This window comes from Nilaparvata lugens, chromosome 3 (genome assembly GCF_014356525.2).
Source record: "Nilaparvata lugens isolate BPH chromosome 3, ASM1435652v1, whole genome shotgun sequence".
NCBI lineage: Eukaryota > Metazoa > Arthropoda > Insecta > Hemiptera > Delphacidae > Nilaparvata > Nilaparvata lugens.
Genome location: NC_052506.1, coordinates 17,576,339 through 17,604,131, shown reverse-complemented (window position 1 = coordinate 17,604,131; position 27,793 = coordinate 17,576,339). Strand labels below are relative to the sequence as shown.

General features: G+C 34.1%; 1 protein-coding gene across 1 annotated transcript in view; it reads left to right on the top strand.

The window, feature by feature from the left end:
- The window catches only part of LOC111058307 (ryanodine receptor), a 149,015-nt gene that overhangs the window by 110,132 nt on the left and 11,090 nt on the right, over nt 1-27,793 (top strand). Inside the window, exons 72-91 of the mRNA XM_039422722.1 lie at nt 3,700-3,796; nt 5,047-5,140; nt 6,293-6,462; nt 10,454-10,532; nt 11,949-12,128; nt 12,986-13,062; nt 13,409-13,563; nt 15,371-15,459; nt 16,690-16,859; nt 17,008-17,153; nt 18,489-18,559; nt 19,238-19,303; nt 19,716-19,795; nt 20,410-20,571; nt 21,379-21,535; nt 22,077-22,282; nt 23,011-23,214; nt 24,019-24,195; nt 25,986-26,147; nt 26,363-26,489. Of these exons, the coding sequence (XP_039278656.1) occupies nt 3,700-3,796; nt 5,047-5,140; nt 6,293-6,462; nt 10,454-10,532; nt 11,949-12,128; nt 12,986-13,062; nt 13,409-13,563; nt 15,371-15,459; nt 16,690-16,859; nt 17,008-17,153; nt 18,489-18,559; nt 19,238-19,303; nt 19,716-19,795; nt 20,410-20,571; nt 21,379-21,535; nt 22,077-22,282; nt 23,011-23,214; nt 24,019-24,195; nt 25,986-26,147; nt 26,363-26,489 (2,669 nt within the window). The remainder of the gene's footprint in view (nt 1-3,699; nt 3,797-5,046; nt 5,141-6,292; nt 6,463-10,453; nt 10,533-11,948; nt 12,129-12,985; nt 13,063-13,408; nt 13,564-15,370; nt 15,460-16,689; nt 16,860-17,007; nt 17,154-18,488; nt 18,560-19,237; nt 19,304-19,715; nt 19,796-20,409; nt 20,572-21,378; nt 21,536-22,076; nt 22,283-23,010; nt 23,215-24,018; nt 24,196-25,985; nt 26,148-26,362; nt 26,490-27,793) is intronic.

The window sequence follows — 27,793 nt, the reverse complement described above, 5'->3', positions numbered from 1 at the left end:
GACTCAGCTTGATTCACTTATTGAATGAAATTGCTTCCTCCGCAAGACAATTTGATAGTTCAAGCTGCTTGACATGTACAAATTTCCGATAGTGCCTTTGTAGTTTTACAAATATTTGGAGTATGAAACTTTTATCAGTATTTTCAAGGTTGGGGCACTCATCCTTGTTGAATCACCAAGCCGATGATTTTAATAATCAGTTAAATTTATAGTGCAGCAGAAGCTGATTATGAATTCACATTATAATATGTGAGAAAAGCAGAAGTTTTGTATTAAGTCAGTCAACACTTCTGGTATTTCATTATTGAAATTAATTGACTTGGAAGTTTGGCATCATATTAGGCAATAAAATGTTTACTCAATGCTTTTACAGGAAATAAAACTGCTTTATTTAGTTATTGATTTGATTTATCATTCATGTGCAAAATCAAATCAATGATTTGAGGAGAAACAACTTTATTAATTAGTTACTTTTACTTTCATTACTTTTCGATTATTGTATCAAATAGACCTTGTCAAGATCCATATTGTATAATTCGAATATATTGCAATGTATTTAATTCCCCACTAGATCTACTCACTAATTTATTTCTGTTCAATTTACTCTAATCTATGGTATTGTTAGAAGAAAAAGGAAAATCGCACATTGAAAATCGAACTGGAATTAATGGTTGTGTATTTATTCATAGATTATGAATTATATCACCTCAACTATTAATTAAGTTCTATATTATTATGCCAACATTTCAAAAATTTATTGGAATAAGTCGCTAATCCGATTATAATTATTTTTGCATCAATTTCTATGTAAATCGAACCATCACTGGTCTATATAAATGTTACTAGGGCGAATCGTTGATTTCATTTGATTTACTTTTGAGCTTTTAGTTGAAGTTAGTTATTTTTCGCAAGCTATTTACAATAATAATTATTCTGCATCAGATTCACAATCAATGAATAAAAATACTACAAACCCTTAAAAAACAATCTGAAAAAATCAACAATAGTTTTCTAAGCTGGCGCCCTAGCATAATAATTCCTTTTGCTGTCTTACAACTACTGCATACTGAATACTACTACTGCATTATTTTTGTGTTTTAAAATCTCAATCAATACATCATCTTCGTCAGAAGAATTTTTCTTTTAGAAGCTTATACTTTCTTTGATATTCTTCTTTTGAAGTTGTATAGATCAGGCCTACTGATAAAATATACAATATGTTTTATAAAGGCTTCAAATTTACAGGTGCGAGGCACGATAGTTTGTAAGATGCATGAAATTCAAATTGTACATCAAAACTCATAGTAACTTACCACAGTATAATAATATAAAATCTAATCTTGCATTATAATTCATTGAATTTATGAATACTTATGTTTTGATACCTATGAATTGATTGAATTTATTATAGATAAGTTTTAGCCTAAGATTTATTGCTTTTATATGTCTCGTTGAGAATCATACAAGTTACTTGCAAAGTGCAGTTTACCTTCTAGGAACTTGCATGCTACTAGTTAGCCTACACTGTTGGTTAAATTTGAGTTTGCTCGTATGTTTTACTAGATTGACCACCCTCAGCTGCAAAGCAAGGCCAGTTATCGGTCGGTTGTATCAACCCAACGTAAGCGAGCAGTCATTGCTTGTTTCAGACAGCTATCACTACACGCTTTACCAAGGTCTGATTCTCTCATTTTTATTTGTGTTCTTGTTAAATACATTTCAATGTTTTGATTTGTCTATTATTGTTGTAGCAATATTAGACTCACAATGTGTTTTGGTGTTGTGTCACTAACCTATGTTTATGTTTTTGAACATTTCATTGATGTGATTCCCTCCTGAAACTGTTATTTCTTTTCTGCGTATTGTATGATTTTAATTAATATCCCGGAACTATTTTGAATATCTCACTTTTTGAACCGATCTTTCAACTACTGAGCTCATTGTTATTCATTTCCTCCCACCTCGAAATTTATACCTTTCAGATTTTATCTATCTGTCATCCAAGACTCATCCTTTTATTATATTTTTTTGTTTTTGAATGCTGTATTCATTGTTTTGAATCAAACTTCGTATAGCTACTACTGAGTAGCTACGACACCTGCTTATTCATTAACTTTATTTATATGTGTTGGTGTTATCTTATTATAAAAGAATACATGCAAGCCTCATATAAAAGAAAACCTTCAACCAAAAACGGTTATGAAATTTTCCATTGCATCCACATCTTTCAATATTGAAAGTAATGCTGCAATCATTTTTCATTCCCTTTAGTTCTTTGAACCACTGTGTCAAACTATTTGTAGAATTTTTTCTTTATATCGAGGAACTTCATTATGAATGAAAACACTAAAATATTGTCAATTTCACTTCTTATTTGATCACTATACTGCAGTTTCCTGGTTCTACTAGTCATATTTCAACAGTTCTTGACAGTATTTTCAAAGTACTGTTGAGAATGTGACTGGTAAAGTCACGAAACTGCATTCTTGTGATGGAATAAGAAGTGGAATAAATTGACACTACTCAACAGTGTTAGGCTATCATTTTTTGTGCTACGGATTTCGAAAACTTGAATGTAAATTGGTAATACACTAGGCCTATATTCACTTAACCATTCATGCTTGGGCATGAACACTGACTTATTATCACTTTTTCACGTTATACATTGTGAAAATATGATATTATTCCCAATTGCATCTTGCTCCAATTTAGTTCATAATATTCTATTGCTTCTTCGTATTAGAATATTTTTTACTGTTATCATACTTTTCACTCCTTGCATGATTGAGATGTAGTTGAAAATTAAGTCTCTTCTATTACAGAATTCCTAGTAATTTCCTCCCTTAACAAAATTAGTGATGAATCTGTTTCTGTTATTATTTCAATAATGATGTATTTTCTCTCTCGGATAAGGATTGTTTTATGTGTAAAAAATTGCGTTTTTATTCTCATCGGCATTTGATTGGGAACTCAAGTCTTGTATGATAAAACTTTCACTAAATACATTTCTCCTAGTAGGCTAGAAATTGACAAAATATCAAAATTCTATTTCATCAAGCGACAATTTCCACTTCAACTTTGTAAACAATGAGAATGGAAACAATCCGTGGTCGCGCTGATATCTTATCGATCAGATAAGTTAAAAGATCGCCCTCTTCTATTGAGTGTTTGACCACTTGAAGAACCGACTCCACTAAATTGAATTTTATGAGTTTAAAACAGCTTCCGGATAGTTCAGAATCCATCTTAGCTATTCAGTAGACATTTTCTTTCGATGATGGTTTGAGTTACTTTCAATGTTTTTGTAATAGGTTTAAGAATTTTACGGACATTCTCAACGAATTGAATAAGAATCACATATCTATTCAAACAAAATTATATAGAAATCATATTGAACTCAATGTTACTTACCTAATGTAAGGAAACCTGGAAAAAGTATACCTGCTCTGAAGTTTTGTTAACGATTGTGCAGTAGATATTTAGGATATTTTATGCATTCATCTAACGATATTAATACAATTTTTGCCTAGTGTTGTATCAGTTTTTGTATTGTAGTGTTACTTGTGTGGAGGGTTGTATTCAGTTTGATTGTTTTTTGCCTAGTGTTGTATCAGTTTTTGTATTGTAGTGTTACTTGTGTGGAGGGTTGTATTCAGTTTGATTGTTTTGATGACTAACAACAGCATGCTAACAAGCCAGCCGCCCACGAGTCGGGTTGGAGGCGTGTGTTGTCCGCCGCACGCAAGCGAGCCGCCATCGCCTGTCTGCGTACTCAGCCGCTCTACACGCTCAAAAGGTGACTATTCACTTTAGACTACCACCGTTGACTCGATGGGTAACTTTGATGTCATTCATAAGGAATGCTGACATTCCTTAGTAAAGTTCAGACTGTCATCAGCATTGATTCACAAGAAACTTTAAAATTTCGCAACAATGAAATAAAACTTGAATTTTATTTATAAGAAATGCAGACAGTTTTAAATGAAGTTTTCAAATTATGCAATATAATCTTATGTTTCATATGAAGTAGACTAAATGTTTGTGCAAATATATCAACATTGATTTTATTTACCAGGAATTCTGCTAGTTGAAATTAAAGTTTAAACTGATAGCATTGACTTAATGGGAAACTTTGATTTTATTTATAAGGAATGCTGGATGCTGATTTTGTACATGACGTTGACCATGCGTTTTTTGAAAGTGTCCCATGTCAATAAAGCAATTTCTATTGACAGTTTTGAGTGAATCTCACTATACGATTTTCAACTCTAATGAGAACGTTTAGATTTATTTATTTATACAATATGACAATTTCCACTGAGTCTAACAAGACCCATAGTGGTACAAAACATAATAGCACTGTACATGAATAAACTATAAGTATTAATGTAAAACTAAAAGTATAATAGATGAGCACAGTAAAAATTAATATAGATTACTATTGATTGATGATTCATTCCATGCGACAGCTTAAATTACTCTTAAATTGTAAATTTACCATGAAATCTCAGTCTTGTTTCATTTCTCTGTTGTGGATAAAATTTATCTAAATATTATAATAATCTCCTTACTTTTTTATCATCAATATTCAATATTTTCCACAGTTTGTCTATAATTTATTGTCACTGTATTGAGTAATCATGGTGACCTGGAGTTCTAGTATTTCAAAAACATAATAGAATCTTTTGTTTCATGTGGAAATATTTTTTGAAAGTAACATTTTCAACCTGGGGAGCAAGTCAGCTCTATGGGAGCCAGTACCAAGCCCAGACAAATTTTCATTAAGAGGGCTCAGAGGGTTTTCATTAGGAAGTGCTGTAGAAAAACAGTTGACAAAACCAGAGATAATGAATGCTCTATGTCGTTGTGAGACGGGAATTCCAAACCCATTTACAATGAAATAATTGTATTTTAGAATAGAAAGAATATACTGTAAAGATGAAGACATCATGTCAGTAATAGATTTGATAACATCAATTTTCTATTAAACCATTGCTAAATAAATCTCAATAAATCTAAATAGAACTCAATGTTCTTTTGTTTCAGGCATAAAGCTATTAACATATTCGCTCGATCGTACTACGAGTTATGGCTGACTGAAGAGAATGTTGGAACCGAAGTTCTAATTGAAGATTTGACAGTAAGTTACTTTTTTATAAAATCCTTAGTTTAAAATATACTCTCAACTTTCCCTGAAACAAATGAGTTTAAACCAAAGTCCACAAAATAACTCTTTTGTTACAGAGTAACTCATATTGATATGAATTTACAGTTAATGGACTCTTGAAAGCATTCTGGTCCAATATTTCAAATCAATCCTTCCATTGTTCATTGTCGTACCTTTCTCAGTGAAATGCAGTGCTATAAATTAAAATCGAATAAAACATCTTGCCAGCCTTTAACAGCATATTCATTGTTGATCAGACTCCCTAAACCAAACAGCACTACCTTCCAGAGATGCTTTTTATTTCTTGGACCTAAATTCTTTAATATTCTTCCAGATGACATCAGAAAGCTAAAAATCTTGAGAAATTTATAATATAAACGAAGAGTTGGCTATGACTTCATTCACCATTAGAAGTAGAACACTTATTCAAAGTAGTAAGCTGAGAAACACATGGTGCTAATATGAATCTAATCCATTATTGAATATGAATTTCAGTGTAGAATGGCCTTTTTACTGTAGTTACTTCTGTATCCTGTAAAGTTTAACATTTGCTTTGAGCTTTGATCTAAAAACATTGTTTTTCTTTATCACTGTTATGTCTCATCTTTTATTTTTTATTTTATTTTTTTCCTCCCTTGTCATGAATTATGCTGATGCAATAATTATACTGGTGATTCTTCCTCCCATTTTTTCGCAGTTTGAACTACAAATTAATAATATAAGTATATTTAAAGAGAGGAAATGCTTCAATCAATCAATAAAATTATTTGATGGTGGTGATTGAATGTGTGTGTGCGCGGGTGTGTGTGTGAGTGTATGTAGGCTTTTTTCTTCTCTTATATCGCTCCCCAATTGAACCTCAACTCATATTCACGGACAAGGGCTTCATGAAGCACTTTGTGAGCAGTAATTGTTTACATTATCATTTTTTATCATGCATGATGGTATATTCTCTCACTATTTTATTTTGTATTTTGCTATTTTCAATGTAGCCTATAATTATTTGATGTGTACCAATGTGAACAATAAAACTTTATTTGATTTGATCTTGTAAATCACTGTACATTGAATCCTGGAATTATGTCCACTTGACATTGATAAAGTGATGTTTGAACGTGTTTGCAGCAATCGTTTGAAGATGCTGAACTGAAGAAAACCGATGAAGAAGTGGATGAAGGCAAGTCGGACCCGCTGACGCAGCTGGTGACGACATTCTGCCGGGGAGCGATGACCGAGCGAGCCGGTGCACTCCAGGAAGATCCTCTCTACATGTCGTACGCCGAAATTGCTGCCAAGTATGCAACACTTACATCATTACTTACTTACTTACTTACTGCGGTGGCCACTCGTACCCCAGTCGGTACTTATCCTCATCAACTAAGCCTCTCCAAAAGTTTCGGTCACCCGCGTCCTCATCTTTTAGGCCCATCCTCCTCATATCTTTCCGGACCTGGTCCCACCATCTAGTTTTTGGCCTTCCAGCTGGTCTCCTTCACTACACTTACACTTGCATCATTACATCTTATAATGTGTATTGTAATTATTGTAGTGATGAATGAATGAATGAATGAATACATTGAGATTCATTTTCAACAGTCAGTATTGGTTGAATGGGAAGCTCTCTGATTGGTGTATATCAGTCTTGGTGCCAGTAGTTTTCCAAACGTCTTTTGATATTATATTTATATAAGGATTTGAGAATTAATATATTCTATCTTCGTTATTTATGTGCCTATTGGATAATAATATTTTATAGTTGAATAATTGGATGATAAATGTATTGGGAAATTGAATGTGAATAACGGAATGAAAAATTGACAATGCTCTATCTTGAATTGATCCAGATACGATACTGAAAATGAAAAAAAATTATATGCAGTTCTTTATAATTAATTTATTATTTATTCATATATTATTTTACAAAGGCGACTTTCAAGAAGTATTTTAAGCCTAGGTGATGATGATGGGATGAATGATAATACAATGAAGGTAGAATTATGAATGAATAAAAGTTATAGGTGATCTGTAGGTGACGAATGATGTTTTGGGCATGACACTGTACTATAATCAATAATCAATAATCTTTATTCTTGTCATCGAACATTACAAATGTTATAAACAAACGTCATGTGGAGATAAAACATAGCATTGCATATACTAACAATATATCGTACCGCTAACACATATATACATAACATTAAACATGTACACATATGTATACATATATACATATACAAATATAATATAAAACAGTCAGATGCTCACGTTATGACTTAGGTATTCGTCAATTGTATAAAAAGCCTGTTTTTTGAGCCATTGTGCTACTGTAGATATGAACTTTTTTGTGGTAAATTTTTTATTCTTGTCGGTAATTTATTGAATAATAAGTATTGTTGATACATATAGCTTTTGAATGTTTTTTGCAGTCTGATGTATGGGGTAATTAGGTTATTCCTATTTCTAGTTCTATGTTCATGCTGATGGCTATGTCTTGTTGATAGAGTTAGGTTTTTTTTAACATGGACCAGGTTACAATAAATGTACATTGAAGGGAGAGTCATGATTCCAAGCTCGATAAAACTATTTTTACAGCTTTCAACACTCCTTAGACCAACAATGCAGCGAATTGCTTTTTTTTGCCAAATAAATGCCTTCTTCATATCACTTGAGTTACCCCAAAGACGGAGCCCATAATTGAGATGGGAATGAAACAAACCATAGTAAGTCAGAATAAGTACCTCCCTACTGACACAACATTTTAGTTTTCTTAGTAGGTACATAACTCTGGACAGTTTCTTACACAGATACTCTATGTGGCTACTCCAACTCAATTTACTGTCTAGGACAAAACCCAGCAGTTTAATCGGCTTCAGGTACTCCTGGTGCTCCCTGCTTAAATTATTTCTAAGCGTGAATAGAATGTTTTCTGTTTTACTCTCATTGAGAGTCAAACAATTAGCAGCATACCACTCCCTGCAGCGTTCAACCGAGGAGTCAAGCCTATTAAGTACAGCCTCTACACTAGTATTAGAATCAAGTATGGTAGTGTCATCAGCATAGAGCACAGATAAACATGGAACATTAACACTAAAATCATTCACAAAAACTAAGAATAGAAAGGGTCCAAGGACTGATCCTTGTGGAACACCTGCCAATACTTTTTTTGGTTCTGAACATTTATTATTTTGCCTATTCAGTCGAACTATTTGTGTTCTGTCACTAAGGTAACTTCTGATCAATTTTAATTCCTTATCTCTAATGCCATAATGTTCAAGCTTGCTGCAGAGAACACTGTGAGAAACTGTATCGAAAGCTCTACTCAAATCCAGCATTTTTCCTCCAACTATCATATTTTTCTCGAATCCCTGAAGAATAGAATCTACAATCTTTTCTACAGCCATAGTGGTTGAGCAATTAGGTCTGAACCCAAATTGGTTTTCATGTAAAATAGAGTTGACTGTCATGTACTCATACATTTGTTGGAAAATACAGGTTTCATTGATTTTACTTATTATTGGTACAATCGCTATTGGCCTGTAGTTTTCGGGCAGGTCTCGATCCCCTTTTTTGAAAATTGGATTTATCAAGGACATCTTCAAGCAATCAGGAAACTGTCCTGTTATTAAAACAAAATTTATTATTAGAGTCAGAGGTATCAACATGGAATCAATTATATTTTTAATTATAAAATTAGACCGACCAAAACAGTCTTCACTTCGCGAGGAGCTTAAACGGCTTACAATCAATCTCACAGTTTCCACTTCCACCATTCTCCAAGATAGCCCCACTCTAGTACAATCAATCGTCTCTAAAAATTTGAAATTATTTAAAAGGTCAGTAAATGTTGTCGCAGAAGAAGATAGCTGATCTCGATTTTTTAGACTTGATATACTGATGAAGTAGTCATTAAGGGCATCGGGTGCAAGATTAATTTTAGAGGGTGCTGAGTCCTGGCCTGTTTCATTCCTTACTATTTTCCAGGCTGCTTTACATCTGTTGGTTGACTTGGAAATACATTTATTATTGGCTTCTATTTTTGCTTTATTTATTGCTGAATTATACATTTTTTTATAATTTTTATAGCTCACCTCAGCATTATCAGTATTATCAAGCTTCCAAGTATTATACAGGAGCATCAGCTGTTCCCTCATTCCCCTAAGTTCAGCGGTAAACCAATTATTATGACTAGACTTTGGCCCAGGTCTACAACTGATTATCGGACATGCAAGCTCCAGGTAAAAGGACAAGACATTGAGAAACATTGAGGTCATAACATTTACATCACCAGCATTGAATATATTTGTCCACTTGTAGTTTACGAGATATGCATTCAAGTGCATCAGTCGGTCGTTTGTGATGAGACGTTTTTTGTGGAGTTCAGGGTATATTTCCTTATTTACACTTTGGTTGATCGTTTTGAAATTTACAAATAATCCCGCGTGATCAGAGATCAGGTCCTTCTCATACAAGTGACATTCCAACCGTTCAGATTCAATAGATGTGAACACATTATCAAGACATGCTCTCCCTCTCGTCGGGAGGCAATGAACATGGTATAAATTAAACGACCTCATTACATTTAAGAATTGTGAAACATCTTGCTTATGTTGATCAAGAATATTCACATTGAAATCGCCAGCAATTGCAATGAATGAGTAAGGGTTTTTTGTTAAAAAAATTAAAACTTCTTCTAGTCGACTCAAAAAATCTTTGATATCAGAGTCAGGGGTCTTATATAAACTTACTATGATACAGTTATTACTAAGAAGCCTTATCGCTGACATTTCGAATACCTTATCAATACAGAACTGACTTATATTTAGGGCATTATATTCAATGGAGTTTCTGACAATTATAGACGATCCACCATGTGAGAGGGGAGGTGACCTGCAGTACGATGCTGCCAGTGTGAACCCTCTTGGAATGTACAGTGGTACCTCTTCTTGGTCTAGCCAGTGTTCATTTATACACAGAATATCAGTGGACTTCTCAGTAAGAATGATCTCATGTACTCAAGAGAGAAAGACAATTGAGAGTGAGAGAAAGAGAAAAAGAGTGAGAGGGATGCTTCAGACAGCTTTTTACTGATGAAACCGTTCAACTGCCATTATATTTGTCTGTCTGTATTTGTTTGGATACAAGGACCATAGCTGTCGCGGGAACACAGAATCAGAAATGCCATGTACATTTGAGCATTCAGAGTTACAAATCTAGAAAATAATTTTTTAAATAGATCAATGTGTAGGGTATGGAAATCTTGTTAATGAAAGTTGATGTTTTTTTAAGATCTTGTGGAGAAGAGGAAGAAGAAGGTGGTGATGAAGAGGAAGGAGGAGAAGGAGAAGAGCAGGGTGCCTCAATACACGTAAGTATCATTGCATTACTTGAAATTAACTAAGTTGAATTTCTGAGTAAATAGCTTTCATCTCTCCTGGAAGATCTGTTCACAGGAGCATTCGTTCGTGGCTCTATCAAATCGTACCACTTGGAATCATATAATGTCTCTTATTAATAAACCAAGCACTCTTGATAAAAATTGTTTTTCTTTATCATTGTAATTATCAATCCATATCAACTATAATTCAGTTCGAAACTTTTTCCAATGCTACTATTTTACTTCATAATAATAAAACTATCTATTGGTTTCTATATTCTTTGAATTGTAAATTGAAGAGTTCTTAAATTGCTTGAAAAACAAAACAATTCTATGATATGAAACATGGGTATTGTTAAAAAATAAGTGATTTATATAGTATCATAACAAAAATTATATTTTTATATAACACTGTTTTTTTCAATTCATACATTCTATGACTTTCAAATATTGTTAGCTTGATAATTTTGATACTAATTATATTTTCATTACCATTATGCCTTTCAACAAGAGGACTATGGATATTCTCATGGTAAGACGTTCTTCACATCTCAATATTCCTCAGGTTAAGAATAAAATATGTTAGGATAATGATTGTAACTTATTCTTCATTTCAAAAAGATTTCCATTCAAAACATTTGTTCCGAGCAAGTTAAAATAATCATCTTCAACTCTTAGAAACTTGCAATTTGATATGTCCAACAGGTAGAAGATTTTAATAATTTGATTGTATGGTATGAGATGTTGTGTTATTCTTTCAATTAGGTAAAAGATTATTTATTATGAATTCTATTGAATTGTTCAATTTTCTTTTGTATAATCATAATTCATTCTATTTCAATGCAAGTACGTCAAGCAATTTGGAATCTAGTTAAGTCGTGAAAATATTGGGTTTTCTTGCTGGTTGGATATTTAAGCTTTTCTGGAAAAGAGAATGCTGAATCGTCAATTCTTTTCCTACTAGAAATTATCCATATTATCAATTCTTTGTTTGAAGCATTAACTCATAATCTATTGGCCAATTATATAGTACAATTACAATACCACTACCTCCGTAAACAAAGCCATAGTGCATGACAGGTGGTTGATGGTAACGGTCAGGTAACGTCAGCACAGGTATGGCTCCTACACCAATCTCTAGCTGATATAGATCAGCTGAAATCAACAAATTTTCATTGGTGTAGGAGCCCTACCTGTAGGCTCCTACGTCACCAGAATGCACTATGGCTTTGTTTACGGAGGTTAGTGTCAATACTCACTTGGCCAGTTTAGCTAGTTGTTGATCTACTTCTCCTGAACTACTGAAATGTTGAACTTATCATACTTACTGTACAGCTGTATGGTAATTAGGCCTATATATAAAGTTTTTTGAATCAATAAAAGTATAAATTTCAATGTTTGATTTAGGAACAAGAAATGGAGAAGCAGAAGCTGCTCTTCCATCAATCAAGACTGGCCAACAGAGGAGTGGCGGAGATGGTGTTATTGCACATTTCCGCCTGCAATGGCGTTCCCAGTGACATGGTTGAGAAAACACTTCAACTTGGAATATCCATACTCCGAGGTGGTAACATCGATATTCAAATGGTAATCATTTTCAAAATGTATTTTAAATTCTCCCTCTACTTCATTCTATTACTTCTTTCTACTCTCAATGCGAAGTTTATAGTGCTCTATCTGATCTAACAAATATTTTGTCCAATATATAATTAAAGCGAATCAATTTTTTATTTGATATTTGAAGCATCCAGTGACCTCTTATTAAAGGGTTATAAGGACTTGTCATGTCAATTGTAAAGTTAAGGCAATAATGCAAATTTGCACATTTTGATTTTTCTTTCTGTATTCTCAGTGAAATCTAATTTGCTCTTTCTCACATGATATAAATTAGGAGAAAGAGAAAAGTTGAGCAGCATTTAGGGAAATAGCTATAGGATCAGTGCAAAATTGCATTGCTGCATCGAGATGAGCGAGCATTTTTACGAGACAAAGGTGATTGAAAATTTTTTTGTGCCACAAAATACTTCGCTCACAGATTGAAAAGTTAATGAAATAATTTTCCCGCTTTGGTAGTGAAACTGTTCATGAATTTCCTCTTTTTTTGGTAGAAAATCTTTTATTAACAGTGAAAATTATCCGGAAAAGGCGTAGAAAATATTATAACTTATTCTTATGAAATTACATTATTTTCAAAAACCTTCCTCCCGATTTCATAGTCTATGTAGCAATATGTCACTATCACTAAATTCTAGATAGTAGCCATCACGTCAATACTGTAATCATACCTCATTGACTCATACGTTCAACATTTTCAAGTTAATTTTAAAAATGATGCTGTAACATTCCTATACTCTGATATATCATCATACTGTTTCGTAGGGATTGCTTTCTTGTTTGTCCAATCAAATGATCTTTTCTCCGACTCAATTGGTTGTTCATTTCAGGGAATGCTGAATCATCTAAAGGAGAAGAAAGATGTAGGATTCTTCACATCGATTGCTGGATTGATGAACTCTTGCAGGTAAAACAATTTTTCACTCGATTCATTCATTGTTCAAGGTTACTATCCTTGTCGATCCTCCTCGATCTTTTCTGTTGGAAATAGGCTAGGCTAGCGTTATGTATTATTAAATATTGACACTATTCAAATGTGATTAATGTGAATATTTTGATGAATAAAGATTTATTCTCTTCTATTCTATCGTTACTTTGACTTGTAGAAAATAAATTGAACAGTATTATTTGAACTAAAATACAATCATCATACCAATATTTATCCTGTCAATTCAATATTTTTTTACTAATATTTTTAAATTGTTTGATGGTTTAAAGTTTTTTTTATAAAACGGTGATGATGGTTATTGTAGTGTACTGGACTTGGACGCGTTTGAGCGCAACACAAAGGCAGAGGGTCTGGGCGTCGGGTCAGATGGTGCGGCCGGAGAGAAGAACATGCATGATGCCGAGTTCACCTGCACACTCTTCCGGTTCATCCAGCTCACTTGTGAAGGGCACAATCTCGGTGAGCAATTAAATCTAAATTCATAGCAAGGATTGAAACCAGTCCTAGTTATACAAATTTCTGATTAAGTGGACTGATTTTATTCAATTTAGTATTTAATATTATGCTGGCACAACAAGGCTAACATTCATGATGCAATGAAAATCTCTATTGTTTAAACTTACCCCGGCTGATAGTAAAAGTAAATTCGTATGGCTTTTGTTGGTGGGGAGTCCCTTGTGGGAAGGACCCACTATCTGAATATATAGTTTAAGCCGTCAATGAACCTTACGACTGTCATACTTCAAGCCGGGACCGACAGTTTAACGTGCCCATCCGATAACACGGGACCCCGGCTGATGATCTGCTGCAAGTCAGAGTGATTTGTATGGTACCTATAGGTTTGGGTGGTATAAGGTAAAGGAAAGAATTAAGGAAGGAAAAAATTTAAATAAATCACTTGACCTCTGATGATTTATGATATAGCCAGGTACTGCATAGAGTTGTTGGACCATATATGGATTTCTGCTTCTAAGTTTTACTATTCATTCACTACTAATTTCAATAGAAAAATACTCAAATTCTCACATATACTTTAAAACAAATAGCTCTCTACAATCGGAGACACGAAATTACAATTAATAATTTCCATTGGAAATACAAACAAATAAACGACCGAGTCGAGCTGTATACTTCATGTTTGCGAAGGCAGCTTCGCGAACCGATTGACTTTTAGAAAAACTACTAGACAAAAAATTAAGGAATTACGCGCCAGTAAACGGAGCAGATTAAAAACCAATTACTCAGCGCCAAACTCCATAATATTCAAACGGCGTCAACAAGTCCCGTGTTATCTTTATTTTTATAGGTGAACTGTCATTGGCGGCTTGCCAATAAGAACTCTCGGACGCCGCCCCCTTCAAAGATTTGAAAAAGGTGCGCTCCCCTTCCCCCAGCATTTCACTCACGATCACTAGCCGCTACTGGGTGAGCAACTATCTAGTGTGGATGAAAGGACTGCTTAATCATACCTGCTGTCAATTTTTCTAATGTAAAAATATTTACGCCGTTTTCAAACTTTTCGCCTACTCTTTATACTATGCTTACAGCAATTCACAATTCACTTAAATGAAATTTTATAAGTTCGGCCATTTTTGTCCTAATATTTAACTTGAGCTGTTGGAAGTGACTTGAAACATTTTACTTATCAGAATTCGAAAGAAGAACAGTTCTGGCCTGAACCTAGTATTCTCTCTTGATCATTGAATGATTTGTTCTTCAGTTCTTGTGTAGATAAATCAGTTCTCTTATTATGGTTATTGATATCAATAACATCTAGATAAAATATGATACTGTGAATACATCGATATTTTTGGATAATGAAGTCCATTCATTTTGGTTTAATTAGATGAATCAATTGATAAAGAAACTTGGAGCGCAAGAAAACTAGTTGAAAATGCTGATACCGAAGGAAACGAGATTAAACTATTCGGATTTATGTGGATAATAATCTTAGGATACAAACAAGATAGGATAGGCTGTTGATCAAAGATATATAAATAAAGTATTACTATTAGTTGGGAATTGAACCTGTACTACTTAACTTTGTATACATTCATCAATTTGTGATCTGTTTCTAATTAGGTAGTTTTTGATAAAATTGAATTTTCAGTTGAGCTATACAACAATGATGTCAGTTTATAGTTAATTTGAGATAAAATTCCAAGCTTGAGAGAAGATGAATCTTATATCTTATGTTGTTAGTTATTGTATTCATATTATTTGCATGAATTTCCAAAGTATATTTCTCATATGTGCTCAATTTCAGAATGGCAAAACTATTTGAGGACACAGGCTGGAAATACTACAACCGTCAACGTTGTCATCTGTACAGTAGATTATCTTCTGAGGTTGCAGGTGAGCTTTCTTATTCAATTATCAATTATTACCATATATAAATTTAATAAAGTTGATATTCTGAGTAGATTTTTGCCCACACCGTTTTCTATCAGAATTCCCAGTGTCGCTCTGGGCCGGCTTGACTCAGTTGGCGTCTGGGGTGGGCCGCAACAGGGGACGGGATGCTTCGTGTGGTGTCCTTCAACCACTCTAGCTCGTGTCGGGGGTTGAAACAGCCTTGAGTGCCTTGTTGAGATGATTTCCTCTTTTAGGAAAGAGGGGCCGTGCTTTCGCACTGCCTAACAGGGTTGGGCGTGTTGAGAAGGGAGTAGGAACAGTTTAGCACCCCATGGGAACGCGATCTCCGGGACGGGAAAAGTGTTCCCAATCCCTATTGGAGGTCCTCTTGCTCTACAACTCCTCTTCGGAATAATCCCGGATCCCGTTAGATTTTGGTCCAAAATCTAACTTGTCGCTGCAGGTTAAAACAGGCTGGATAGCTGCCTCGAAGTGCGAATGATGTCGTTCAAGCCTCGCCTTCTCGCCGGCGCTGTATTCTCGATGCCTTACACGTTCTTCCTTAACTCCAGCTAAGGGAAGACGTATTTCGAAGTTGTTGAAAAAGTATGGAGGATGTCCGTGTCACGAGTTGCGCTTACTCCGGCCGTGTTCAGCTCCGTTCAACAGCTCTAGACCAACTAAACAAACTGGCTCTCTCTTCTACTCGGCGAGCCTCCCTTGGCAGCCGAGTGAGATGAGACAAGGGTGCGCGGCTTAGCTGAGCAGTAGCCCAGTGCCTGAGCCGCTCGTTGGACAACGAGATCTTGTGCAAATATAACCGAGCGTCGACAAAACTAGCTCTAAAAGCAATTTCCCTCTTTAGTCACGAAATACAACGTGACAATATGATCTCATATGAGGAAAGAAAATGTTAAATACTGTCGTTGGTTATCACTCGTTTTCTCATTGCTTCTTCCTTCTCACATATTGAAGTATTTTCAGTGTCTCAAACTATATCCTGAAACTCACCGTATTTTAATATGTGCAGTGGATCAATTTGTTCTTATGCCGCTTCCACACTCTTGCCAAATGTGTACAAATAACGACGAGCGTGAGAGTGTGGATACTGGTTACTGGTGTCATTCAAAATTATTCTTATTTGTAAAATTCAAAAGTATCAATTTTCAGATATGAAGCAGTAAGAACGTTTTTTACAATACTAATGTTGAAATTATTTTCATATTTCAGGAATCAATCATGGACTTCTATTGGCATTACTCGAGCAAAGAACTGATTGACCCAGCAGGAAAAGCCAATTTTTTCAAAGCTATAGGAGTTGCAAGTCAGGTTTTCAATACATTGTCTGAGGTTATTCAAGGTCCATGTACTCAGAACCAGCAAGCTTTGGCTCATTCCAGGTAACACATATTCATCTATAAATTACAGTAATCTTTTCCATTTGTTCAAGCATCAATTTATACTGACTATTGCATTCAATAAGTACTAATAAATAACGCATTCCCGTGTTAATAATAAAAATTACTGAAATACATTTTTCATTTATAGATTGTGGGATGCTGTTGGTGGTTTCCTATTCCTCTTCTCTCATATGCAAGATAAACTATCAAAGCATTCAAGTCAAGTTGACCTTCTCAAGGAACTACTCAATCTCCAAAAAGACATGATTACCATGATGTTGTCTATGCTTGAAGGTAATTTATGTATAATTCAATTGTCTTGTCTGCTCTTTTAAGATGAACAATAACTAGTATAATTACAATAATACTTTCATAATAACAATAGTATTGTACATGTGTATGTACTAAAACTTTGTGTGTAGTGTGTATCACCATTATACATTTAAAGTTTGCTTCTATAGTGAGGTCCACGTTATAATGACAGTGGATAAACATAGAAGAATAGCGATGCCGATTTTCTGCATTAATTAATCATATTTCTAAACTGTCAAAAACATAATTGACATCGTTGTGGACCTAAAGTGCGAGATAAATTAATTTTAATATGAAGAGGAGAAACCCATTTCTCCCTCCACAGTTTGTAGCATAGACACAGACGGACATCCTGCGCACAATTGGATGCGCCGTGTCATTTTGCTTCATGTTCTTGTGATGAAAACATCTCTGTAACATACAAAAACAAAAATATACCTGCTGACCAGTACACTACTTGGATCATTGCCAGCAATAGATGGAGAAGAGTGTTGCCGCGTCGCGTTACAAAGTTCTCTCACTCAGACACAAAAGAAGGAGAAGACCTTTCAGTCTTCGAGAAAGAGCCGTGTTAAAAGTAATTTATCTCGCACTTTAGAAAAGGATAGTACCACCGGCTTTGTCGAATGATAGACAAGGATAGCAAAACCAAAGTTGATCGAATACTGTCATTATAACGTGGACCTCACTATAGGTATAGATCATCTATTATACTGGACCCTCCATTTGAGAAGTTTCTAGAATTAGTATGCAGTATTTTCAAAATTCTAGTTTCAAGAATCATTAAAATTATCAATATCTAAGTGAATAGCAAAATACTTGGAACTTACCAGTTTCCGTTGCGTTGATATCACTCATTTGTTTTCTGCACGTATCCAGCCCAGTAGAATATTTTAAAAATTATAATAAAATTGACAATACGGACCGCCAAACTTTGTTTTGGCACATAACTCATTCAATTTGGCTCAGGATTAGTTCCAGTTATATAGTTACAGTATCTCTCATTGATGTTGCTAACTTATAAGAATAAAAAATATTGGTTTTTAGTAATGATTACTTATAGTCGTTATTGATGTGAGGAAAATAAAATATTAACTCACTCACTGTGGGCTGCTTTTGAATCGCTCAGGATTGATTCTCAACAGTTGAAAACATGATTGAATATCGCAATGTTCAATGATATGAGTAGCTCAGGAGTTGTAAACAGCAATCATTTTAAAAGTACCTAATTTTAGTTTTGTAATCTACTAAGCAGTCTGATGGTAATTTTTTTCAATTAATCCTTCTGATGGCCTTCAATTTTATATTTTCCTCCAGGTAATGTTGTGAATGGTACCATTGGAAAGCAGATGGTTGATACTCTGGTTGAATCGGCTTCAAATGTTGAGGTGCGTATATACTTTAATGTCTCACCCAATCTTATTCTGATATATTAGTTCAAAGAATCTATTAACATCATAAAAAAGTATAAATTTCCTGTTTTCTTTACATATAAATTTCCTGTTTTCTTTACAATTATTGTTCTCTAATAATAATCTACTCCAAATCAGCATACTTCTGACATTATTGTAAATTGTGTATCATGATAATTGGAACGAAGTATATTTTTAATTCATTGGGAGTTATGAGTTCTCACCTCTTTTTCTTGTAATTTGAGATTAAATTATTTCATATCAAAAAACATAGACATAGTAGTCAATACAGAAATTTTCTCAAATCTTTTATGATCTTCCAAATTTAAATTCAAATATATTCTTTATTCCAGAAAATGCATATATACAATAGTAAATACAATTACAATAATGGATGAATTATACATCATTACAAGTAATGTTAGCCTAATATTAACTGCTTCTTGAATGAATCATTCACTGCTTCTTGTACCCATTGTTGTATTGACTCTTCCTCTAAACATTGACCTGTTCCATATTAGAGCATTAATTTTCAGGGGAATGTATTGTAAAATGTACACTTTCTAGAAATAAAATGAATTTGAATCAAAATTGAATTGAATCACGAATCTTGCATGGTTTAATTGTATAATTGCTTGCCTTCCTCATTTACAGTTGATTTTGAAGTACTTCGATATGTTCCTGAAACTGAAAGACATGACAGAATCGCCGAGCTTCTTGGTAAGTTCATCTGGATAAATATTTACTAGTTTAACAAATTTCCCAACCTAATTCGAATTATAAAATGAATCAGCATTCTGTAACACCTCAATGAGAAACATATTTGATATTACAATGAATGCAGCAATTCAAAAGGAAAATTAAAAGAAGTTCATTATGCTCATTTATCATTTTCATAATCGTTCATATTATTACCACCTACTCCTGAAGTTGAGAACATTCTTTTCAATGTGTAAAGAGTTTGATATGTGGAAACATTAATGAAAAAATGAGGAGTTCAACATCAAACTTCGAACTTCACTTGATGCAGTTCAATGCGATTTCATCGTTCTTATGTGGCTTATCATTATGATGTATATAATAATAGTTCAATACGTACATTTTCATGTAAAATGTATGATTTGTGTTCTAGGAAATCGATCCGAATCACGATGGTTGGGTTTTGCCCAAAGATTTTAAAGAAAAAATGGAACAGCAGAAGAGTTATACACCGTAAGTGAACTTTTTATAGAATTAATTTCTATTAATTCATTGAATGAATTCAATTTAACTTCTATAAATTTAAATTATACATTTTATCTTCATCAAAAATATCAAATTTGTCAGCAAACCTATTTCATAACAAACTGAAATGTCACATATACTGCATCCATATTGCTTCTATAAAGCCTTACTCAAACGAAAGAAAAAATGTGTACATAAATATACAGAAACACATAGGTATAGTATCTGGAAAACAAAACTTGCTAGGGTGGTAAAAATCTACTGGGATTGTATATCGTGAATTACAGATCTACTTGAATTTATATGAAGTGGATACAATTTTCTCAACAGAAACATCCCAATCATCTAGAACTTTGTGAAAATCCCTTTGAAATTATCAATTTTTTTTAAAGTGTGTGTTTGTGTTGTTTCAATATTCAGGCATTTAATATTATTCATCCATCCTCATCAATCCATTTACAAGTGATTCTTTAGGGATAATAGTACAGGCTATCGCCTCAATCTGTTTTTGTTTCAATAAAAGCCCTGATTTACCTGTTAATAGTATAAACATTGTTCATTTATCTTGAACTGTTGCTTTTGATTGATTCTCTTCTTTGCAGAGAGGAAATAAGTTTCATGCTTCAGTGTTGTGAGACCAATCATGACGGCAAGTTGGATTACGTTGGTTTCGTTGACAGATTCCATGAACCATCCAAAGAAATCGGTTTCAATCTGGCTGTACTCCTAACAAACCTTTCCGAGCACATGCCCAACGAACCCAGGTAACTGAAACAAAAATTTCTTTGCTGGTTCTCCTAACTAACATTTTTCCTACGTGGAATTCCTCCCCAATCCTTTCTTTGTATAGGCCTAATTTGTGTACTGATAAAATGACTGACTGTCATTGACTGTCTCTATGTTTCCTAGAGAGCGAAGGTGGAGCGCAGTTAGCCCTCTCTTACACTCAACTCTCTGTTACATGATTATAGCATTTTTCTCTGATGTTACCATTAGTCTGTGATAATGGCTGTAACACCTGTAGTGAGGTGCGGGGTGGTGAGGGGGCTCTTCTTTAAAAACATTAGTTAGTTTCTCTGGCCGTCAGATAAAATCGCTGTCAGAAATTTTGTAGATGGCTAGTGAAGTTAGAGCCGCACGCACAGGTTAATGACACTGTACACTGTATGTGTATTCTTTATGTGTGAACAATTATTTTGTGGATCTTCAATTCTACTTATTGAGAAATATAATCCACAATTTTAATCGTATATTTTTGTGTTGAATTCAAATTTATAAAATTTCCATTTTTTGAATGAATTGAGCTTGTTAATATTATTTTCTTCTTCTATACTTGATTAACATTATTTCCTACATTTATCATTCGTGATTTGAGACATTACTGTAGTGTGGACATTACTGTGCAAGCTTCGCCACATCACCGAATAAAATCTTTTTATAGAATCTACCGAACCAGATTGAAAATTATACAAGCTCAATCCAACTATTTCCTCACTTTAAAAATGAAATCTAAAATCTAATAGAAAAAATCATAAAATCTAATTTCTTATTTAGATTCATCTCTTTTACAGGTTGGCAAGATTCTTGGAAACAGCAGGCAGTGTGTTGAATTACTTTGAACCATTCCTAGGACGTATAGAAATTATGGGCAGCAGTAAACGAATAGAAAGAGTCTATTTCGAAATCAAGGAGTCTAATATTGAGCAGTGGGAAAAGCCCCAAATTAAAGTGAGTGAATTAATTACCTATTTTGTCAACTTGTTAACTCATAGTAACTATATCAACTCACGTCAAACACAAAAAAAATCTAACCTATTCTTCATGTTTCAAAAGGAAAATTCCAGAAACTTAGAAAAGTTAGTTTCAAGCATCAATAAGAATGATCTGTATTCACCAGTTAGTTTGCCTTTCAATTTTCACTCTTTATAAATCTATAACTCTTTATAATTTAAAGCAATAATTGAACTTTCCCGAACCTACATTATTCATATAAACTTCTTTATTATGTCTATCAGTTCAATGAATGCGCTCAGTTAGTCCCGGTAACATTATTTCTCTAAGGCCCGGTTGCGGAAAGCCGGTTAAATTTTAATCGTGATTAACTCTACGAGAACCAATCAGAGAAGACCTTTTTGAAGAGACGGCTTTTCTGATTGGTTATTATGGAATTAAACACGGTTACAATTTAACCGGCTTTTGTGCAACCGGCACTAAGTATGACACTTTTTTATTTTGGATCTACTGCATTAATCTGTTAATAACTTTTCAGGAATCGAAGAGAGCGTTCTTCTACTCGATAGTGACTGAAGGTGGTGACAAAGAAAAGCTGGAGGCGTTCGTAAATTTCTGCGAGGACGCCATCTTTGAAATGACGCACGCCAGCGGCTTGATGTCCGTCGATGATGATTCGGGGGGTGGAGGGGGCAAAGCGCGCAAAGCTGCCTACACCTACATCTCCGAAGAAGACGAAGAAAAGTAAGAACAACTACAATTTTCAAGATTGAAAGTCTGTCAAATAAAAATTCAATATTATGCTATGAAAAATGAAAATGAAAAAAATCTTTATTAGGCGGAGTTGGGACTTTCAAATCCTCTCTACCACTCAACCTCGAAATGCTTTGTTGTTATAATAATTATAGGGTTCTGATATTGATCGATGTATTTTTGATTCAATTGTCTATAAAACCAGAAAAAACTATAGAATCACATTAATATAACACTCAGGAATGTCAATCCTGTTCTGAAGTTTGAAAAATTAAGCCTGTTCGTATAAATTAGAATTAGTATCGTTATGGACTTAAGCCAGTGGTACTTTTCCGAATGTTGTGTTATATTAAATGATTGAATAAATAATTTTTAATTCCGGGATTCAAGGATTGTCCAGACTGTCATTTTTGTGTATATCTATATTTTAACTATTCCATAGGATTGGATGGAAATTAAAGCATGGTTTGGATTTCGGAGAAGGGTTTAACGTTCAAATTCATTAATTCATACCTGAGTAGTAATATTGGATTTAATTCAAAATAACGTAATTCAGAAGTACATGGTGACTCTGAACTAATAATCATCCGATTAATCGAACTATTAGTATCGTCTATGGAAAAAAATCTAGTGTAGTACTACTATAAAAATCAGTGTAGTCAAATCACTGTCTGATACTGACAACAAATTAATGTAAAATGTTTTCATGTTAACCACAGGAATGCCAAGGATCCTATCAGGAGGACGGTTCAAGCTTTCAAGGATGCACTCTATTTCATTCTGACAATGCTGTCTCCGTCAAACATCAAGGCGAAAATAAATGAAATGCAGCAGATGAGCGTACCGGAATTAGTTGTCGGATTCTTCAAAATATTCTTCTATATGTTCTATTATTCGGGAGTTAGTGTTTCCGTTGTTCTTAGGTGAGTGAAGATCGCTAAGGTTCTATTTATTAATAATTTTGATTTTCAATCTTGAAGATTATGTTCACTCTTTCTCATAATTCAGTACAGATCTAGAGTAATTGTAATCTACAGTTATTGTAGACTGTTAAATATCCTTCACACGCTTACAGTGATCTCTAATATAGTTTGTAATATTGACGTGGCCGATACAAATTGTAAAGTGTTTGTCTGTGGCAATAAATTGATTTGTTTGTTTTGTTTGTTAGTGATTCTTGTACAGGTGCCTGTAGGTTGCCTACACTGAACTGCTGGATTTTTAATACTATTCACACTGAGCTACTTTACTTCGATATGACTTATTCATGTAAATATGATTTATTTTATGAACGAGCTCGTACATAAAATTCAATGTAAAGGTCACTACAAATTTTCTGTTTTACTTATTGTGAACTTTCTCTTTAAACACAGCAAATCCTGTATTCAAAATACGATCACAATTTCACAACCAAGAATCAGTTCAGCATTGATTATCAGAATCATAATGTTCCATTTATTTATTTATCGAATCATTACAATTAATTAGGGTCTTTCAATAGAAAATTACAGTTCTTGAGATTTCTAGCTAAGAAAGTTGTAGAAGAATTCACTAGAATATAGTGATCTATCATATTTATTGAATGTCAAACATTCATGTTAATTTGAAATGAAAATATCCGTTTTTAGGCAGAGCTAGGACTACTCTTATCTACCACTCAATCTTGAATTATTGACAAATTAACCTTGATTTGCAGTCTCAATAGGAATTACTCGAATGTTTTTCAGGTACTTTGGACGGATATTGATGACATTGATGAGAGGACCGCAGACTGAAGAGCCAGTGGAAGAAGTGAAGAAGGACGATGAGATGATGGGACCGATGAGAGCTCTGCCGCCGCCTCTGCCCAAAGAAGATGCAAAAGAAGCGTCTGCCTCTACTGAAGCCAAGGATGACAGTGGCCAGTACGTATTTCAAACTCACTCTCAATTTTCTTCAAGTCTATTCACCATTATCACAGGAATTTATCACCAGATCTTTGATACTTGACTAAATTATAACATTTGCTCAATTTTGAAATCAGAAATGAACAGAAAATGATGGTTTGAATATAAATGCTTGTTTATTAAAATGTTTCAGATACTTTTGCAGGACACAGTTATGTGTTGGAATCTCACACAATGAGATTCGAAAGATGATATTCCATTTTCAATGAAAGATACTATACGTTTCAAAGAAAATTCATTCAAACCGATGGCGGGAACACTATATTTGGTTTGTGACAGAAGAGAAACTTCCACTCAATGTGATTTCTACCTCAAATTTATTCAACGAAAATCCCAATTAAATGCTGTAAATCGCCCCGAAGACTTCTGCTACTGCAAAATATTGACAACAGGGTAAACAGCTAGATGGAAATTCGATGAGCGGTACTATACAAAAATTATTTGTCAGTCCGGGAATCGAACCCAGTACCTCCTAATTGCCGGTCAGGAATGCTTACCCTTACACCAAACTGACAACCTATAGATAGCAGCGCTATCATCTCTGTGATTTACAGCATTTAATTGGGATTTTCGTTTAAAAATAATTATTCATGAATTAGCATTTGAACAAATGCATCTTCCAACTTATTTCCATCTGTAGACTGGCTGGCCGCTATGGTTTTGTATAAAATGAGCGCTGCTATCCAGAGATTGTCAGTTTTGGTGTAAGGGTAAGCATTTCTGACCGGCAATTAGGAGGTACTGGGTTCGATTCCCGGGCTGACAAATACTTTTTGTGTAGCACCGTTCATCGAATTTCCATCTAGCTGTTTACCCTGTTGTCAATATTTGCAGTAGAAGAAGTCTTCGGGTTGATTTACAGCATTTAATTGGGATTTTCGTTTAATAATAATTATTCATCAATTAGCATTTGAGTAAATGCATCTTCCAATTTATTTCCATCTGTCAAATTTATTCTCTTCTATTAAATTAATTTGTTATATTATTCTATATATTTATGTTGACGTTCAATTTCCATCCACATTGGTCGTTTTCACAACATCGATTCGCGATGAAACGACAACGACTCAACACCCAGAATGTCCTCCGATTGGCTGATTAGATTAGAGGCAATCAGCCAATCAGAGGACATTATTGCATGGTGTCGTGACGTCAAAATCGTTTAGTTGTATGTGAAAATGGGCAATTATGATTTTTCCTTTGATTATGGTGAGGCCCACGTTATAATGGCAGTGGAGAAAGATAGGAGAACAACGTTACCGATTCTCTGTCTTGTTCTCCGTCTCCTTCTATAGACGGTAGCTCAACAGGTTTATTGATGTAATATGAACTGTTCATTCTCGTTTAAAATAATCAATTATATTTTATTAAGCAAGAAATTATCTTTTTCAATAATTTCATAATTAATTTTCATAATTAAGATGAAATATTTTGTTAATTATTAATTCTAGATTGTTAAAAGACGATCTGGCAACAGAGCAAAGCGAGAAAGAGATAGCGCTATCCGCTTTGTTGAATGATAAACAAGGATAGCAATACCATTGCTAATCTAACACTGCCATTATAACGTGGATCTCACTATATTACTGTAGATTGTTATTCACAATTAAATAATGATAGGTGTAAAATCATGTTTATTTTGAATTCCTACCAGTGATCATCTCCTCTTCTCCTTACGAGTAAATTACTCTTGGTATTTTGAAAAATATCGCTAATTCTAATCGAATTCGATGTTGTCTGATTTGTAGAGCGAAATCTGGCGACGGCGGTGCTACATTGGCACTGACTGCTGGCGGAGAGGCGCACAAGGAGGGAGGTTCGGCCGAGAAGGGAGCGGAGGACGGATCCAAGCCAGAGGGCGCCGAAGCTGAAGGCACGCACCCTAGCATCACTCTTGCTGATCTTTTGGGGTGAGGCACTTCACTAGTTTCCGTCTCATTCCAGGACAAGCTAGTTTGTCAATTTATTTGATTTTGAATTAAGGCTGTGCAAAGGCTATCATCAAGCTATCAAAATGAAAAAGTTTACCCTAAGAGTTATATTCCACAAATACTCTGCATTCAAGATTCAGATACTGATGAGGCATTATATGCTTTGTATTCAATACTTCGAATATTATGTTCAGAGGTGAAGCAGCTCGCAAAGAAGCAGTGGCCAGAGCCGAAGTAGCAGCTGAACAGCAAGCTGTGATGGCAGCTGTAGAAGCAGAAGCCAAACACGATGTCGTTGCAGAACCATCTGCCTTTTCACAGGTAAACTACTATCAAATATGAACCTAATTGCTATCTATCTGTAAGTGTAGCGATAAGTGAAAAGTTAAATAGTAGAGTAGAGCAAAGTAGCCTACATCGGGCTACTATTGTACAATCAACTCAAACTTCTGCTAATCTCATCTCTCAACACCATCAGATTCCAATAATTTGATTGTATGGTAATGAGGATATGTTGTGGTATTTCTCTATAATTGAAAGAATCAAAATCAATCAAAATCAAAAATCAATTTATTCCCAAAAAGTTTTTACAAATCAAATAACATTTTACATTAATTTGTACTTAGTATATAAGGAATCCCCCTACAAGACTGCACGTCTGTGTGTAGGGGGGAGTTCAGGAACAGTCTCTATTTACAATTATTCAATAGTTACCGTAATTACAATTATGTTCATTTCCATACATTTTAAAAAATAAAAAACAATAATACTACTAATAGTAATAATATTAATAAGAATGAAGACTTCCAACTGTGCATGGACTGCGGTGCTTGGGGTCCAGGAAAATCCAAGAAATGCATGAGAAAAGACAAGAGAAAGAGTATTTTTTTTAAAGGGAAGGTGGAAAAAAATGAAATATATATATATATATATATATATATATATATATATATATTAATAGTCAAAGGAGACTGAAAAAAAGACTTCATGTAATTGAAAATAAAGAATAGTAAATGAAAGTTTCAAACTAATGTTTAGGTTACGGATGGTTGATCACTGTGCATAACGGGATTGGAGCAATCGTTCGGCCATCTCCCAGCCAATACGGTATAGCCACCTATCCACCCTCTTCCTGTACACCAGCAAACTGAGTGTCTCCGCCTCCTTAATCTCCTCTGGGATATTCCTATATAAGACATGAGCCAGATATGAGGGATTTGTTAGTTCTGAGCCATGTGCCAGCTGTGGAATTTCATAGTTATAATTTGATCTAAAACGCGTGGGATAGTTGTAGTTGATAATTTCTCCTAGGATTTCTGTTTTGTATTTTTTTATATGAATTAATAAAGATTTAATGAAAAGCTGTCTTATATTTAATACTGGAAACTCTATGAATAAAAGAATAAGACGTTGATGTTGTCAATACCACTCAATTTATTCGAAAATTAATTCATCTTACAGAATCAGGTTTCATGTTAACACCTACCACATCTTCAGCTGAACTGAGTTCAGCTGAGATGAGTAGCTGAAGATGAAGAGCTGAAGTAGCTGAAGAGTTCAGCTGAAGATGTGGTAGGTGTTAACATGAAACCTGGTTCTGTAAGATGAATTAATTTTCGAATAAA